This window comes from Phyllostomus discolor, chromosome 9 (assembly GCF_004126475.2).
Source record: "Phyllostomus discolor isolate MPI-MPIP mPhyDis1 chromosome 9, mPhyDis1.pri.v3, whole genome shotgun sequence".
Lineage (NCBI taxonomy): Eukaryota > Metazoa > Chordata > Mammalia > Chiroptera > Phyllostomidae > Phyllostomus > Phyllostomus discolor.
The window spans coordinates 48,831,706-48,848,556 of record NC_040911.2 but is presented as its reverse complement, the minus strand read 5'-3'; the positions used below and the strand labels follow the sequence as shown (position 1 = coordinate 48,848,556).

Below are 16,851 nucleotides of genomic sequence, written 5' to 3'. Positions count from 1 at the left end.
CAAGTTATACCACTGCTTTGAGCCTCAGTTTCCTGTTGTGAAAACAACCCAGTAGGTCCAATATCACCAAGCAGAGACATACAATCAGTCCCAGCTCTCCTAGAAACTGAATCCAGTCACTCAGGAATCATCAGATCAGCATTAGGTAAGTAATCTGCCTGACAGATCCCTGTCAGGAAAGCCACACTGCAATAACCATACTGCTTTTTTGCCAAGCTGGGCCAGCTGAGTTGTGCATCAAGCTAGAAGGGCAAAACTCACTTTCCATTGGAACCAGGTCATCACACACGGAAGCAGCTGCAGACCCAGTGAGCTGGGTTGTACAAACATGCGCCTTCAGTGGCAAGCACTGGTTGAAGCCCATGGGGGAGGGGGAGGGCGCTGCTGCAAACCGTACTAGCCAGTGAGTGGGTACAACTCTGCCTGGGTGAGGAACACAAAGTGAGTTAAAACATTTTTTTCACTTTAGGACGTAAAGAAATACCAAACTAACACCCTGACAACCATTGGGCACTTAATTCAAAGGAAACAGGTATAAAAAAAATGGGAAGCATTTTTTTCTCAAATGGCTGTTCAATTTATTTGCTTGATCAGTAACAGTTCTGGCAAAAATTAGTTAACCAACACTGAGACAACTGTAATGAAATACTAAATTTTAAAAATCCATGACACCTTGATAGAAATTAGTTTACACAAACAAAAAGAAACCTCCAACATTGCCAGCAAATATAAAATGAAGGTAATATGACCAACGGGACAGCAAGAAGGCTTTTATACATTTATATTTGACACCTGACCATATTTTCAGTCACCATAATATCTCTCCAGGTTTAAAAAAATAGTATGCTGATTTCTATAACAAAGCTTTTTTTGGTACAAAAATCAAATAATGGCCAACAAGTCACAACAGTGCAATAGGTAGAGGATAAAAAACCGCATCAAATAGGTGCTGAAAATAAATACTAAGGAGGAGAGGACAGAGCCCTCAAGGGGGTGGGGGGATTTGTTTCCATCACCTTGACTGTGTCTTCACAGCCACGAGAGCTGACCTACCTCACAGGTGCCATCTATTTGGGCAAAACAAGGTGTGACTCAACAAAGGTGCCGGAGACTTGGCCTCCCAGACCCCTGAGGTCACCGGGGAAGTGGCAAAGCAAGAAAATGGAGTTGGGGGTCACAGCTATCATTAAAAGGAAAAGTTTTTCCTATTGCTCAATCTTGTCAATTCAAAGTCCATCAGCAGGTTCACTGAGATGATGTGGATAATGAGAACTTTTGCTTAACATGATAATATGGCTTATTCAGGCAAAGAGACATTTACATTCTAGCCCAAGCAAGCAATTTAAGTCATTCTGTTTTTAATGGAAGGTCAGTCACATAGAAGACTTCTTGTTTGAGAAACAGATCCTTTTTGTGGGTTCCTCAGGTCAAGGCAGTTACCTTGGACCAACCTAGTAAAAAACATTTGCTAATCAATAGCAATGAGAACCTGGAGGACCCAGAAGGAGCAAGGTGGCCCCCTCCACACTGGGTCGGGCTGCTCCAGGGCTGGCAGGCCAGTCCAGTTCTGTGACCAACTTGGCCACCCTGGTGACTTAGGCTCAAGAACTGTGTCTTAGGACTGTCAAAGGAGAGGGTGACAAGCGTGAGTAAAGGTAACCCCCATAAGAGCCATTCTGGCCAGTCAGGAAATATGAGGCAGCTCCCCATGATATAATCTGCACCAAAAAGGTATAAAAGGCACAAGCAAGAGTGACTAGGTAAGCAGTGACCCTGGAGGGTGAGACTGTGGGGCGAGCCACAAGGCAGGAAGAGTATTTTTACCTTGTTTGGTTCCTCCCCTTGAATGAGAGAAAGAGATCCTGATTCCGCCATAATAAAAAAGCAAAGATGATTTTTGGTTTAAAAAGAAGCCACTCAAGGGTTAAAATAGTTACTTTAACAAAGAAAATTAATCTTCAAATAAGCTATCTGGAAAACTCATCTGTCTCCTACAAGCCCACAATTCATCCACTGCTTTCTCCTCCCCTGTAACCTGAGCCTGATGCGGAGAAGTCAAATGTGTGAAAGACAAGAGTCTCTAAGAAAAGATATCTTTACAGAATGTACAGCAGAGAGTTGTGCACTCTGACTCTCGGGTTTACAGTAAGATGCACAGGTCTTGTTAGGTCTGGCGGACTCCAGGACCCACAGGATGCTCAGATGGGCGTCTCCTTCCTGTCTCTGCTCGGGGACGGCTTGGCCTGCTCTTTACCTGCCTTTGGCTGCTCTTTAGCTGCTTTTGTCTCCGGGGCACTGTCTCTAGGTAGCTGGACAGCACCCCCACGCCTTTCAGGCTCCTCTTCGTCCTGTGCCTGCGGCTCAGACTTGGCGCGTTGCAGCTGGAGCAGACGGAGCTGCACACGCAGCTCAATGATGGCCTCTCGCTCTTCATGGATTGCTTGATTCAAATGATTGTTCTTTATCTTGAAGAAGGACACAAAAGACCTATTGTCACTCAAGAAGGTCAAAATGACAGTGATTTGGGAGCAGAGAACAGTTAGCAAGGGTATCTATCCTACATAAGAATTTTTGTTTTAGTTAATTGAGTTGCAGAGTGGAAGACATGAACGTGAATATACAACTGAGGCAAATAAAAACTCAGGTATAAACTGTGTTCCTCAATACAAAAGAGTAAGCATATCTGGAAAACACAAACATACCAATAGAAAACAATTTGAATAAATTAAGGTTTCTAGTGTCTAAAATAGATTTAACGTTTTGAACTGGCTCCTGAACAGCCCTTAAATAAGGGGAAGATAAAAGGGACTTAAGTAACAATTAGAGGGGGAAATTAGAGACAGGACAAGAGCCTAGATATTTCCCAAAAGTGATGATGTCTTTTGTGAAAAGCATTACTTTACATCTGAACTGTGTGCTACTTAGTGAAAGCACAGAAAACTACTACTATCACTAAATTATCTACACTAGTTCAGCCAAGTTGAGGTAACTCAAAACAGCTAATCCCCAAACCCCCACAGACCTTGCTCTGTGGCAGGCTGCTGGCTGCACAGTGCACCTTCCCTCTTCATGTGGCATTTCCCAGCGTCCACTGCAGCTAGCTATGTCCATGCGACTGAGCCTTTGCTAACAGGGTAGGAGTAGAAGCACTGGATTCCACTTGTGTATGTTGCCCTTGACAACTGGCATTCCTTGATTCCTTTTCTCCTTCCTGATGACTAAGAGTGCACAAGACTTAGAGCAGCCACTTTAGACTCCAAGTGGAAAAACCCTGTATGGAGAAAGGCAGACCTGGATGTCTGCTAGGTGAGAGGTATAACTATCTTGGTTCAAACCATGCGAGTATTATCTCTGTATACCAAGTACTATAATTCTGTTATGTGTTTTCCTACTTAGCATTTTAAAATGATCTGTCAAATGTTAAGAAAGCAAAATAAAGTGCCAATGTGAAAGCTTTCTAAAGAATGGAAGCTACCTGGTGGCCTAGGTCTCAACCTCTGCTCTGCTGCTCCCACCACACCCCTGATTGTAGTGAGTTTTTTGACCTTGAGCCTCGGTGGGCAGCCTCTGTGAACTCTGTCCACAGGTTCTGAGGAGAAGACTTTTGTGGGTGGCGGTTTTTGTAAGGAATTCATCTAATTTTCTATGAAGCGAGTAGCTCTGGTTTGCTGGAGCAGCAGAATGCACCTCAGCAAGGGAAACAAAGCTGTTTCACTGTTCTTAAATTTCTTTCTAAGAAGAAAACGGCCTCTCTCTCTTAACCCTTAGGCAAAACATCTGGAGACAATGTTTTATTTGGGGTAAGAAGCAAAAAACTCTGATCAAAATCATTTAATTTTGTTTTCTTTTAACCACACAGCTGTCTCCCAATTTCCTAGTGCTGAATTTACTCTCATCTGCTACTTTACAAGTTAAGGACCAAGAGAAAACTTTGTCCCTTATTTCTCCCAGGGAGAGATTCAGGTGGTTTTTCATTCTTGCACTAGCATTTCTTTTTTCTGTTCATTTTCTCTGGGAACACAGACCAGATCATTCAAAGTTGCTCAAACAGGCCCAGTCAGGTGAGACTCACCTTAAGTGGAAGAGAAAGGTCTGTGTGGAACACTGCAGTCGGTGAAAGTCACCACACCTTAGGAACAGCCTGACAAGGTCACAGCCAGCCAGCAGTCAGTTTGTACCTTGTATGCTCTTTAGTAAAACCCACCTGTACTCAGCCTCCTCAGCTACCAAGGAAGAGAAAAATTCTAAGGGGAAAATAATAGTTGCTATAACTTCCTAGAAGTTAGTGTGATTTTTGGTTATTTCCCCCCAAAACTCACTTCCAGCTCTTCATTCTGCCTCTGTAAATCTTCCAAGATGATCTGAAGCTCTTCTTCATCTTCACTCTCGCTTTCGCTGTCGGAGGAGTATTCCTCAGTTTCACTCCGGCCATGCTGCTGACGACTGAGGGTGAGGGATCAAAATAAACTTTACAAATAACTACAGAAAATAGTGTTTGCTACCTTCCTTCTTTTAGATTTACTGGGTTTTCACAAGTCTACTTAATATAACACCATTAGTAACACTTTGGAAAGTTAGGATGATTAATTTTGCATGCCTAATTCTTTCATGTGAAAGTCTGAGAGCTGAAACCATTATGCATGTATTTAAGTAAACATTTTTGGAAATTTTGAAACTCTTCCCTTTCCTTTACCTCTGAATTTCGGCAATCTCAGCTCTGAGGCGTTCAATCTCTTCTTTTTCTGAGGCAATCTGTCGGCGCAGAAATTGCTCCATGGCTAGAAGTTCCTCCTGTTCAGTCAGAATCTCATTCTCCTAAAAGAATGATCATGGTGAACACCTTTGAGAGTATGAGTCAAGGAAATGTCACTTTTAGGGCGTCTTCTATGTTAACTTGGACTCTTTAGCCCCATACACATAACACACAAGTTATGAGAAAGCTCGTACTGCACAACCAAAAAAACATCTTGTTTCTTTACTGTCAAGAAAAGCCCCCATTGAGAAAAAGTAAACTAAGTTATTTGGGAGGAACGACTAGATTTTTCTCAAGATAGAAATGTCACTTAGGAGTCCATGTTCCCATTTTGCAAAGGCTCCTATGGAGCAAGCACTCTTGGCACAAAGCCAAAGTTCAAGTTTTTGCTTCCCAGTCCTTTCTGAATACCCTCTCACTTCTCAATAAAGGGAGATAATTGTTTCTTGTGTTATTAAGGAATTTTAGCACTTATTTTTTAACATATTATGGTATAAGAAATTTTATGTACCAGTAACAAATTTATGATGTTTATGCATCATGGAAGATAGATATGGAATTAGTACTACCCATGTATAATGCACGCCCTTATTTTTTTTCTTTAAAAATTTGCAAAAAAGTGCACATTATACATAGCAAAATATAGTAGTTACATGTTCCTGCTAGGCAAAATAAAGTACTTTACAGAACTGACAGAAAAGGACTGACACTTACAGGCTTTAGGTACCTCACACACGAGTCTGGAGGCACAGACTATGTTGTCAGAGCCCAGACATTCATTCCTTACTGGTTAAACTCTGGTAATGTCTAGAACAGACTAAAGTTGACTTGAGAAATTCAAAAAGGGAGAAAGGAGCTCATTTTCAGCTCTAGTGCTGGAATAGATTACTCAAGAGCTATTTGTCAAATCAACGAATGAAAAATAAAACGATTCATCAACAACAGATTTCACCTGCAAAGAATAAAATTAAAGTATCTCATGATATCTAATGAGGTGGGAAGATGTGGTTTGCCCAGATAAGTGTTACTTGTTTTATGTTAATGAGATTGGGTTTCAATAAATTTTTATTAATATTTATAATTAACATAAATGTTAATAACATTCTATAATAAATATTATTAAAGGCATGTTTTAAATATTTATTAAAGTCTAATCTCATGAATATGAAACAAGTAACACTAATCTGTGAATTAAAGAAAATACTTACAACCCAGAGATTAAGTAAAGCATCAGTCATTCAGTAGAAAGTAGGTCTCTTGCTGCAGCAACATGAGTGGAAGCAGGGACCCGGATTTGGGAGCAAAGGACAAGGACTTTTTTAAGAAAATGGCAGACAAACTGGACATAGGGGAAATCTTGAGCTTTGACAAGGCCAAGCTGAAAGATGGAGACGCAGGAGAAGAACACTGCCGACCAAAGAGACCACTGAGCAGAAGTAAAGTGAAATTTCTTAAGGGCCTGGAGGATTCTCCACCCCCATCATCTTTGGGACCCCAGTCCTGATGTGGAGAAAAAGCTACCTGCAAAATGGACACGAGCGACAAACTGCACTGTGAGCCCAGACATTCCACACCCCTGCCATCAGGCTGTGGTTCTGAGGGGAGCCCTCCCCATTCGAACTACCAAATTTTCCAGTTTGTCCTGGGATATTATAGAAAATTGTTTGTATGATTAATAAAACATGCTTCGTGGCATGAAAAAAAAGTAGTTTCTCCAGCTGAACATTTAAACAAACAGATCTGTATGAACAGATTCATACAGAATCACAAAAGGCATCAGTAGCCAAAGCAATCTTTAAAAAATGAACAAAGTTGGAGGCATCACATTACCTGATTTCAAAATATACTACATAGCTATAATAATCAAAACAGTATGGTGCTAGCATATAGCCAGAAATATAGAACTAATGGAGCAGAATAGGAATAAACCCACACATTTATGATCAATTGATCTTTGACTAAGATGCCATGAACACATAGTGGGGAAGAACAGCCTCTTCAAGAAATAATGCTGGGACTTCTGGTCAAGATGGTGGCGTAGGTAGACATGGCTCATCTCCTCTCATAACCACATCAAAATTACAACTAAAATACAGAACAACCATCATTCAGAACTGCCAGGAATCAAGTTGAATGGAAGTCTGTCAACTATGGAATTAAAGAAACCACATCCATCCAGACAGGTAGGAGGGGCTGAGACACGGAACAGGGTGGGACAACATCCATGAGTGGTGGATAAAAATTCAGAAGGGATATATTGGGAGAAAGGGGCCCCAGCCCCACACCAGCACCCCCAGACCAGGGGTTCTAGTGCCAGGAAGATAAGTTACCATAACTTCTGGCTGCAAGAGCCAGTGAGGATTGAGTCAGAGAAAGAAACTTCTGGAGCCCCAAGCAGTTCCCCTTAAAGAACCCACACATGGACTTAAGACTCATTCCCTTTGAGCTTGAGCACTGGGGTAGCACCCTGAAAGGCACTGGTGGCATACAAAGAGGAATTAACATGTCTGGCATCAGGCCAGGAGCTGGGGGAAATCACTCTCCCAGATATAAAGGCGAGCAGAGGCCATTATCCCTTTTCTGAGTTCTACGCTGACAGAGACACAAGGCCAGCAGGAGGATGCCATATGTGAGACTCCATCAACCTGGCTTAACTATCTGCCCTGCCTTGGAAATCCCCTGAGACTCTGTCCCACCCAACTTACAGGCCCACGCAAAGTGTAAACCATGACTTTTCCATCTAAATGGCTGGTCTTGGCTTATGCTTCACAACTTCCCAAATCCTATCAAACAAGCAACAGCTGGCCCCCAGCCCTGGTACATCTTTGTAAGTGGCCCCAGGTCTGGCACTAGCAGCAGCGAAGCTAGATTTACAGCTTAGCTCTGCCTGAGAATCTTATACACAAGTCTCAGGCACCTCATATTGCTTATAGCTGAGGCAGGGTGGTCCTGAGCAAAACACAGATGGGAGCTGACCTTACCCTGTACCACCCAGGAAATATCAGATCCTGCACAAGCAGTGAACATATACAGACCATGTCAGAGCACCACCATCCTGTCCCTGCACAGCTCATCTTCCACAGAGGGCAGAGGTTGGTGGTCAATGGTCACAGCCAGTCCTTGCAGCTGACTGGCCTGGGTAAATCCCTCCCACTGATCTGCTAACAGCAACCAAGGCTCAACTACAAGAGGAGGGTGTACTCAGCCCACACAAAGGGCGCACCTCAAGTACCCAGCATGGATGATAGGGGAGGCTGTGTCAATGGACCTGACAGGAAACCTATTACATACAGGCACACACAGCAGCTCTGCCTAACACACAGAAACAAACACAGGAAGGCTGCTAAAATGGGAGACAAAGAAACATGGCCCAAATGAAAGAACAGATTAAAGCTCCAGAAAGAGAAGTAAAAAAATGGAGATAAGCAATCTATCAGATGCAGAGCTCAAAACACTGGTTATAAGTATGCTCAAAGAACTTAGTGACAAACTCAACAGTGTAAAAGAGACCCAATCAGAAATGAAGGATACACTAACTGAAAAAAGAATAATTTACAGGGAAACAACAATAAAGTAGATGAAGCTGAGAATCAAATCAATGATTAGGAACATAATACAACCAATTAGAACAAGACAAAAAATTTCAAAAGAATGCTAATAGTATAAGTGCCCTCTGGGACAACTTCAAGAGTGCCAATTTTCACATCATAGGGGTGGCAGAAGGAGAAGAGAAAGAGTAAGATATTGGAAGCTTATTTGAAAAAATAAGGAAAGAGAGACTTCCAGCCAAGATGGAGGTATAGGTAGATACACTTTGCATCCTTGCACAACCAAAAGAAGGACAATAAATTTAAAAACAAAAAATAACCACAACAGCCAGAAAATTGAACTGTATGTGAGTCTGACAACAAAGGAGTTAAAGAAGAAACATTCATCCAGACCAGTAGAAAGGGTGGAAATGGGTAGATGGGGCAGATAGGACTCATGGCAAGGTGGCAGCTGAAGGACCAAGGTGGGTGAGGTGCTGGTAGACCAAGAGCTCCCACATTTGCCTACAGATGAACCAGGAACAAGAACTAGGGAGCAAGACAGACCACACAACCCAGGGGTCCATCACAGGGAAATAATCATCAAAACCTCTGGCTGTAAAATATCTGTGGGGGTTGCAGTGGTGGGAGAAACTCTGAGCCTCACAAGAGAGTTCACTGGAGAGACCCACAAGGTCATAGGACATACACAAACTCACCCACCGAGGAATCAGCACCAGAAGGGCCCAATTCACTTGTGGTAAGCAGGGGAAGTGACTGAAAACCAACCAAGAGCCAAGTGAGGGTCATTGTTCCCTCTTGGAACCCTCCCACACATATAGCACCACACAGCAATGACCTGGGTTGCCCCACCCTGGCTAATACCTAAGGCTCTGCCTCTTACTATGTAACAGGCACACTGAGATGAAAAAAATATGGCCCAAATGAAAGAACAGATCAAAACTCCAAAATTAGAACTAAGCAATGAAGAGATAGCCAACCTAGCAGATGCACAGTTCAAAACACTGGTAATCAGAATGCTCACAGAAATGGTTGAGTATGATCACAAAATAGAGGAAGAAGTGAAGGCTCTGAAAAGTGAAATAAAGGAAAAGGGAACCAACAGTGATGGGAAGGAAACCAGGACTCAAATCAATGATTTGGAGTAAAAGGAAGAAATAAAAATTCAACCAGAACAGAATGAAGAAACAAGAATTCAAAAAAAAATGAGGAGAGGCTTAGGAACCTCCAGAACAACTTCAAAGTTTCCAGCATCTGAATCATAGGGGTGCCAGAAGGAGAAGAGCAACAGCAAAAAATTGAAAACTTATTTGAAAAAATAGGGAGTAGGGGGGGAGAAAACTGTACTTGAACAATGATTGAAATAAAAAAAAAGAAAAAATAATGGAGAACTTCCCCAATTTGGCAAAGGAAACAGACTTCCAGGAAATCCAGGAAGCTCAAAGGGTCCCAAAGAAGCTGCACCCAAGGAGGAACACACCAAGGCACATCATAATTACATTACCCAAGGTTAAAATGAAGGAGTGAATCCTAGAAGCAGCAAGAAAAAAGGAGACAGTTACCTACAAAGGAGTTCCCATAAGACTGTCAGCTGATTTCTCAAAAGAAATCTTACAGGCAAGAAGGGGTTGGAAAGGAGTATTCAAAGTCATGAAAGGCAAGGACCTACATCCAAGATTACTCGATCCAGCAAAGCTATCATTCAGAATGGAAGGCTCAGGTGAAGCACTTCCCAGATAAGGTCAAGTTAAAGGAGTTCATCATCACCAAGTCCTTATTCTATGTAATGTTAAAGGGACTTATCTAAGAAAAGATGATTAAAAATATGAATAGTAAAATGACAACAAACTCACAACTATCATAACTGAACCTAAAACAAAAACAAAAACAAATTAAACAAATAACTAGAGCAGGAAGAGAATCACAAAAATGGAGACAACATGTAGGGGTCATCAGCAGGGAGTGGGAGAATGGGGGAAAAGGTACAGGGAATAAGAAGCATAAATGGTAGGTACAAAATAGACAGGGGGAGGTTAAGAATAGTATAGGAAATGGAGAAGCCAAAGATCTTATATGTGCAACTCATAGACATGAACTCAGACGGGGGGAATGCTGGTAGGAGTGAGGGTACAGGGCAGAGGGGAATACAGTAGAGAAAAAAGAATGGAACAACTGTAATAGCATAATCAATAAAATATATTTTTTAAAAAAATAAGGAAATAAAACTTCCCTAATTTTGCGAAGGAATTAGAATGTAACTCCAGGAAGCATAGAGTCCCAAATAAGATGGATACAAAGAGGGTCACTCCAAGACACGTCATAATTAAAAGGCTAAATGTTAAAAATAAAGAGAGAATCTTAAAAGCAGCTTGAGAAAAGTAGACAGTTACCTACAAAGGAATTCCCCTAAGACTGTCAACTGATTTCACAAAAGAAACTTTGCAGGCTAGAAGGGACTACAAGAAATATCGAAAGTCATAAAAAGCAGGGACTTACAACAGAGACTGCTCTACCCAACAAAGCTATGATTTAGAATTGAAGGGCAGGTAAAGAGCTTCCCAGACAAGAAAAAACTAAAGCAGTTCATCACCAAATAATTATTATGTGAAATGATAAAGGGACTTATTTGAGAAAAAGAAGATCAAAACTATGAACAATAAAATGGCAATGAATACATATCTATCAACAATTGAATATAAAAAACAAACTAAGCAAGTAAGAAGAACAGAGACAGAATCATGGATATGGAGAGCATTTGAATGGTTGCCAGATTGGGGGGTTGATGGCAGAATGGGTGAAGCGGCGAGGGGATTAAGAAGTACAAACAATAGTTGCAGAACAGCCATGGAATGTAACATACTGTACACGAAACGGGGTAGCCCAAGAACTTACACACGTGACCCATGGGCATGAACAATGATGGAAGGGAGCAAATGAGGAGATATGGGACAACTGTAACAGTATAATCAATAAAATATAATTCAAAAAACTGATGTTGGTAAACTGATTTCCTACATTCAAAAGAATGAAATTGGACATTTATCTCACTCCAAAAAAATAAAAAATAACACAAAACGGTTTAAAATTTTAAATATAAGACCCCAAACCATAAAACTATTAAAAGAAAACATAGGAAAAAGTTGGCACTGATGTGAGCAAAAAATATTTTTTGATATACCTCCTAAAACACAGACAACAAAAGCAAAAATAGACAAATGGAACTGCATCAAATCTTCTTCATAGCAAAGGAAACAATCAACAGGTGAAGACACAACTAACGGAATAGAATGTATTTGAAAACCATACTTCCTGGCTGGCATAGCTCAGTGGATTGAGCCCGGGCTGCAAACCAAAGCATCGCAGGTTCGATTCCCAGTCAGGGCACATGCCTGGGTTGCAGGCCACGGCCCCCAGCAACCGCACATTGATGTTTCTCTTTTTCTTTCTTTCTCTCTCTCTCTCTCTCTCTCTCCCTCCCTCCCTCCCTTCCCTCTCTAAAAGTAAATAAATAAAAATCTTTAAAAAAAAAAAAAGAAAGAAAAGAAAACCATACTTGTCCTGGCTGGCATAGCTCAGTAGGTTGAGAACAGGTCTGTGAACCAAAGGGTCGCCAGTTCAGATCCCAATCTGGGCACACACCTGGGTTGCAGCCCAGGTCCCCGGTATAGGGCACACGAGAGACAACCACACACTGATGTTTTCTCCCTATCTTTCTCTTTCCCTTCCCCTCTCACTAAAAATGAATAAAATCTTTTTAAAAAACCATACTTGTGATAAGGGATTAATATCCAAAATATTTTGACATTATTTTGGATATTAATAATATAAGTAACTCAAACAACCCTATATCAAGAAAACAACCCAATTGAAAAATGGGCAATGGACCTAACAGACATCTCAAAAGACATACAAATGGCAACAGATATGTGAAAAGATGTTCAATATCACTCATCATCAAGAAAATACAAATCGAAACCCCAATGAGATATCACCTTATACTTGTTAGCATGGCTACTATCAAAAAACATAAGATAGTAAGTGTTGACAAGGATGCAGAAAAAAGGAACCCTTGTACACTGTTGGTGGAATGTAAGTTGGTACAGCCATTATGAAAAACAATAAGGAAATTCCTCAAAAAATAAAAATAGAACAGTCATATTCCAATAATCCCATTTCTGAATATATATCCAAAGGAAATGAAAACAGGATATTGAAGAGATATGTGTACTCCATGTTCATTGTAGCAACACTCACAAGGGTCAAAAATTAAAAAACCCAATCATCAACAGATGAATGGATAAAGATGTGGTGCATACACATGTATACACACACAGAGGAATATTATTCAACCATGGAAGGAAGGAAATTCTGCCATTTATAACAACATGGATGAACCTGAAGGACATCATGCTAAGTAAAATAAGCCAGACAGAGAAAGACAAATATTGTATGATCTCACTTGTATATAGAATCTAAAAGTCAAACTCAAAGAAATAGTTACTAGGGGTGGAGGGGTGGGGGAAATGGGAAGGTGCTGGCCAAAAGACACAAGTTGCAGTTATGCAAGATGAGTAAGTACAGAGACCTAATGCACAGGCATAATGACTACAGTTAATAATACAGAACTGAATACTGAAAACATACTAAGAGTACATTTCAAGTGTTCTCACCACAAAAGAAAAGTAAACTATGGGAGGAGATAATAGTAATTAACCTGACTGCAGTAATCATCTCACTATGTATCATCAGATTTACACCTTAAGTATATACAATTTTTATTTTTTTAAAAAAAGCTTGCAAAATAGAGAAAAAGAGTTTAGCTTACCTGGGCAAGGAGAATATTTATAACTTCTTCATTTTCATTCATTTCTTCTTTGGAAACATCCTCTTTTGAAAGACTGGCTATCTCTTGTGCAATCTTGGTTTCACACTCCTGTCAAGTAAGATAAGTGAAAAATAACCAGTCAGCCTATATATAACAAATATTCAACAAATTCACATCATTACCATTTGATAAGTTTCCTACTTGTTTCCTAGAATTAAAAAAATAACATTTAACAGTTGGATGAACCATCTAGATAGATGGGCATTTGTTAACTGGACTTGGAAAATAACACACAGATCTTAACTTCTGGCCATAGTATGAAAAATGTGCAATTCCGGTTAATGTGCTCACCATTTCCATAACCCTTCCACACAAAATGCCTTCCATGATACTTTTTTTGGTGGGAAGGAGGGTTGATTTTAAGCATACACTAGTTTTAACAAATGTATACAGTCGAGTACCCATCACCACAATCATGATACAGATTGTTTCTATCATCATACAAAATACCCTGGGGCTCCTCCACTATCTGCTGGCCCCTGGCAACCACTGATCTGCTCTCCATTGCTACAGTTTTGCCTTTTCCTGAGTTTCATATAAATTTAATCAATCAGTAAGTAGTCTTTTTTGTCTGTTTTTCATTTAGCATAATGCTTTTACGACCCATCTATTTTGTTGTTTGTAGCGGTAGTATGCTGAGTAATATGCCATGATGTGAATGTACCACAACTGTTTATCCAATCACAGGTGATAAACATTTGGGTCCTTTCCAGTTTTGAGCTATTATCACTAGGGCTGTTGTAACATTCTGTATATGCTCTGTGTGGGTATATGCTTTCTTAAATACCTAGGAGTAGGTTTGCTGGGTTATATGGTTACCATATGTTTAACTATAAGAAACTGCTACACTGTTTCCTAAAATTACTGTACTATTTTTCATTACCAAGTGCACTATGAGTATCAGTTGCTCCACATTCTTGTCAATACATGGTACTTTTAATCTTACCCATTCTAGTTGGTGTGCAATGCTATCTCATTGTGATTTTAATTTCTATTTCCTTAATAATTAATAATGTTGAGCATCTTTGACATGCTTGTGATCGGTACATCATCTTTGTTCAAAGGTACAAATTGCTTGTTGAAATTTTTGCATTTTTAAAAGTGAATTGTTATTGTAATAAATGTACCACTTTGGGGACAGACACTATGCATGCATTCTGGGGAGGGGCATATGCAAACTCTCTGTGCCTTCTCAATTTTGCTGTGAACCTGAAACTACTCTAGAAAAAATAAGGTCTAAAAAAAATGAACTGTTTTTTCTTAAGTTGTAAATATATTTTTAAATATACTCTAGTTCAAGTACTCTGTCGGTATTGTGTTTTTTGCAAATATTTTGACACAGCTTCTGGCCTGCATATTCATTTTCTTAACAGTCTTCTGAAGAGCATATTTTAAAATTTTGATGAACTGTAACTTATCAAATTTTTCTCTTATAGTTCCATTTAAGCTATCATTGCCTAAGCAAGTCAGTAAGATCTTCTGTATCTTCCCCTGGAAGTTTTCTTTAGGTCTTTGTGTATAGATTCATTCTGAGTTAATTTTAGTATCTATTGTATGAAAGAGTTAAGGTTCTTCTTTTGCATAAAGATATCGAATGGTTCCAGCACCATATGTTGAAGAGAAAATCCTTCTCCCATTGAAGTGTCCTCACACCTTTGTTAAAAATTAATTGCCCTTATACATGTGAGTCTATTTATGATATTCTATTCAGTACGTCTATCTTTGATTAGTGTGGCTTCGTAGTAAGTCTTAACAATCAGGCTGTGACTCTACCAGAGCTGTTCTTTTTCAAAATTGTTTAGGCTACCCTAGGTCATTTGTATTTCCACATAAATTTTAGAAGGACTTATTAATTTCTACAAAACCCACCTGTCTATATTTTGATTGGGACTGAATCCACATATCAGTTTGAGAAAACCTAACATCTTAATAATATTGAGATATATCGCTCCATGTTATTTACATCTTGTTTTTTTTTTTTAGATTCAATGTTTAATTGTTTACTGTTAATATATAGAAATGTAATAGGCTTTTGTATATCTGTTTTGTACCATACAACCTTGCTAAATTCAGTGATTAGTTTTTTATAGATTCCTTAGAATTTTATATGGGGTAGCCCCATAAAGAAGTGGAATTTATTTATGAAAAATTGTGTATTTATTCTTACATGTTTAAACTTCAGTCACCTTCAAAGTACTCTCCATTTGATGCAATACACCTATCGAGACATTTTTCCACTGCTCAAAACAGTTTTTGAACTTGTCTATTTTGATGCCTTTTAGTGCTCCTGTCATTTTTTGTTTCAGCTCTTCCACATCAGCACAAACATTTCCCTTTGAGATTTTTCACCAGGGGAAACAAAAAAAAGTCCCTCAGGGTGAGATCGGGTGAATAGGGAGGGTGGGCCATAGGGGTCATGCCATTTTTTGTTCAAAAACTGCTGAACACTCAGCAGCACTGCCCAGTGTGGGCAGGTGCAATCATTAATCACCCATCATGAAACAGGCAAATGTATTAAAAAGAGTCTTTAAAAAAGTCATGAAGCCAAACACAGCCTCTCACAACAAGGCCAGCTGGTACACTGATACAGACGGGTCCCTAGAATACTCACCTAGGAGGGAAGCCTGTACTACAAGGGGCCCACACTCCAGAAGATAATTCTGGGGGTTTTTGTGTCTTCCCTAGTATATAGGTGATGATGTCATATACATAGACTTATTTCTCTTTAACCTGTATGCCTTTTTTTTTTCTTGCTTCATTACACTGACCTAAACAAACCTCCAGTACAACATTGGGTACAAGTGGTAAAAGCAGAAATTGCCTTGTACACTCAATCTTAGGGAGAAAGCATTTAGATTTTTGCCATTAAGTACATCAGTTATAGAATTTTTCACAGATGCACCCTTTATCAGGCTGAAAAAGTTGTTTGCTGAGAGTTTTTATCATGAGTGTTGAATTCTGCCAAATGTTTTTCTATTGACATGATTATGTGTGTTTTCTTATTTTTAATCTGTTAATGTAATGAATTACTTACTTTTATCTTTAAAAATCATTCATTCCTCAAAATTGAAAACCACTTGACAGAACCTCGGAGTATTTTGTGAATTAAAGATCAGGCATGGAAAGATAATATCAAGAAAACTGATAATGGTAAACCATCCCTTTCTTTTTTTTATATCACAATTCCTTTATCCAAGAAAGATCCAGAAGCAAGAGAAATAAAAGCCAAGGCTATATGAGTCTTGTCCTAGGTAGAGACCATTCATTTAAAGACACAGGTAATGCTACCTGGTTAACAATAACAACCATGAGGCCTGGGTGGTCAGTCTAAACCTGATTCTAGGTTGAATCATAGAGGAGTAATAATCATCATAACAACAGTAATGATAACAACAGTAATGATAATAATAATAATAATAAACAGGCACCAGAAGCAAAATACACAGAGAGCTTCTGCTAGTCTGCTAGTCCTAGAGTACATGTGTAAAAATCTCATCAGTGTTTCCTGCTTTAAAATTACAGTTGGCATTCATTATTATTTCACATTCTTTTCAGGTTAAAGCACAGTAGTTAGATGATTATATAATTTACAAAATGTTCCCCTGATAATTTTAAGTACTCACCTGACACAATACAGTTATCACAATATTACTGACTATATTCCC

General features: G+C 39.5%; 1 protein-coding gene and 1 pseudogene across 3 annotated transcripts in view; one reads left to right on the top strand and one right to left on the bottom strand.

The window, feature by feature from the left end:
* Positions 1–553: 553 nt before the first annotated feature.
* Positions 554–16,851, bottom strand: part of RALBP1 (ralA binding protein 1) — a 66,554-nt gene continuing 50,256 nt past the window's right edge. For 2 of the 3 annotated variants that reach the window (XM_036009321.1, XM_028524355.2), the window contains exons 7-10: positions 13,127–13,234; positions 4,694–4,815; positions 4,320–4,443; positions 554–2,465 (exon numbers count right to left, since the gene is read on the bottom strand). In XM_036009321.1, the coding sequence (XP_035865214.1) occupies positions 2,199–2,465; positions 4,320–4,443; positions 4,694–4,815; positions 13,127–13,234 (621 nt within the window). In that variant the 3' untranslated portion in view covers positions 554–2,198. Of the gene's footprint in view, positions 2,488–4,319; positions 4,444–4,693; positions 4,816–13,126; positions 13,235–16,851 lie in introns of all 3 variants that reach the window. The other variant, XM_036009322.1, reaches the window with a different exon arrangement.
* On the top strand, positions 6,081–6,269 carry LOC114506596 (annotated as a pseudogene).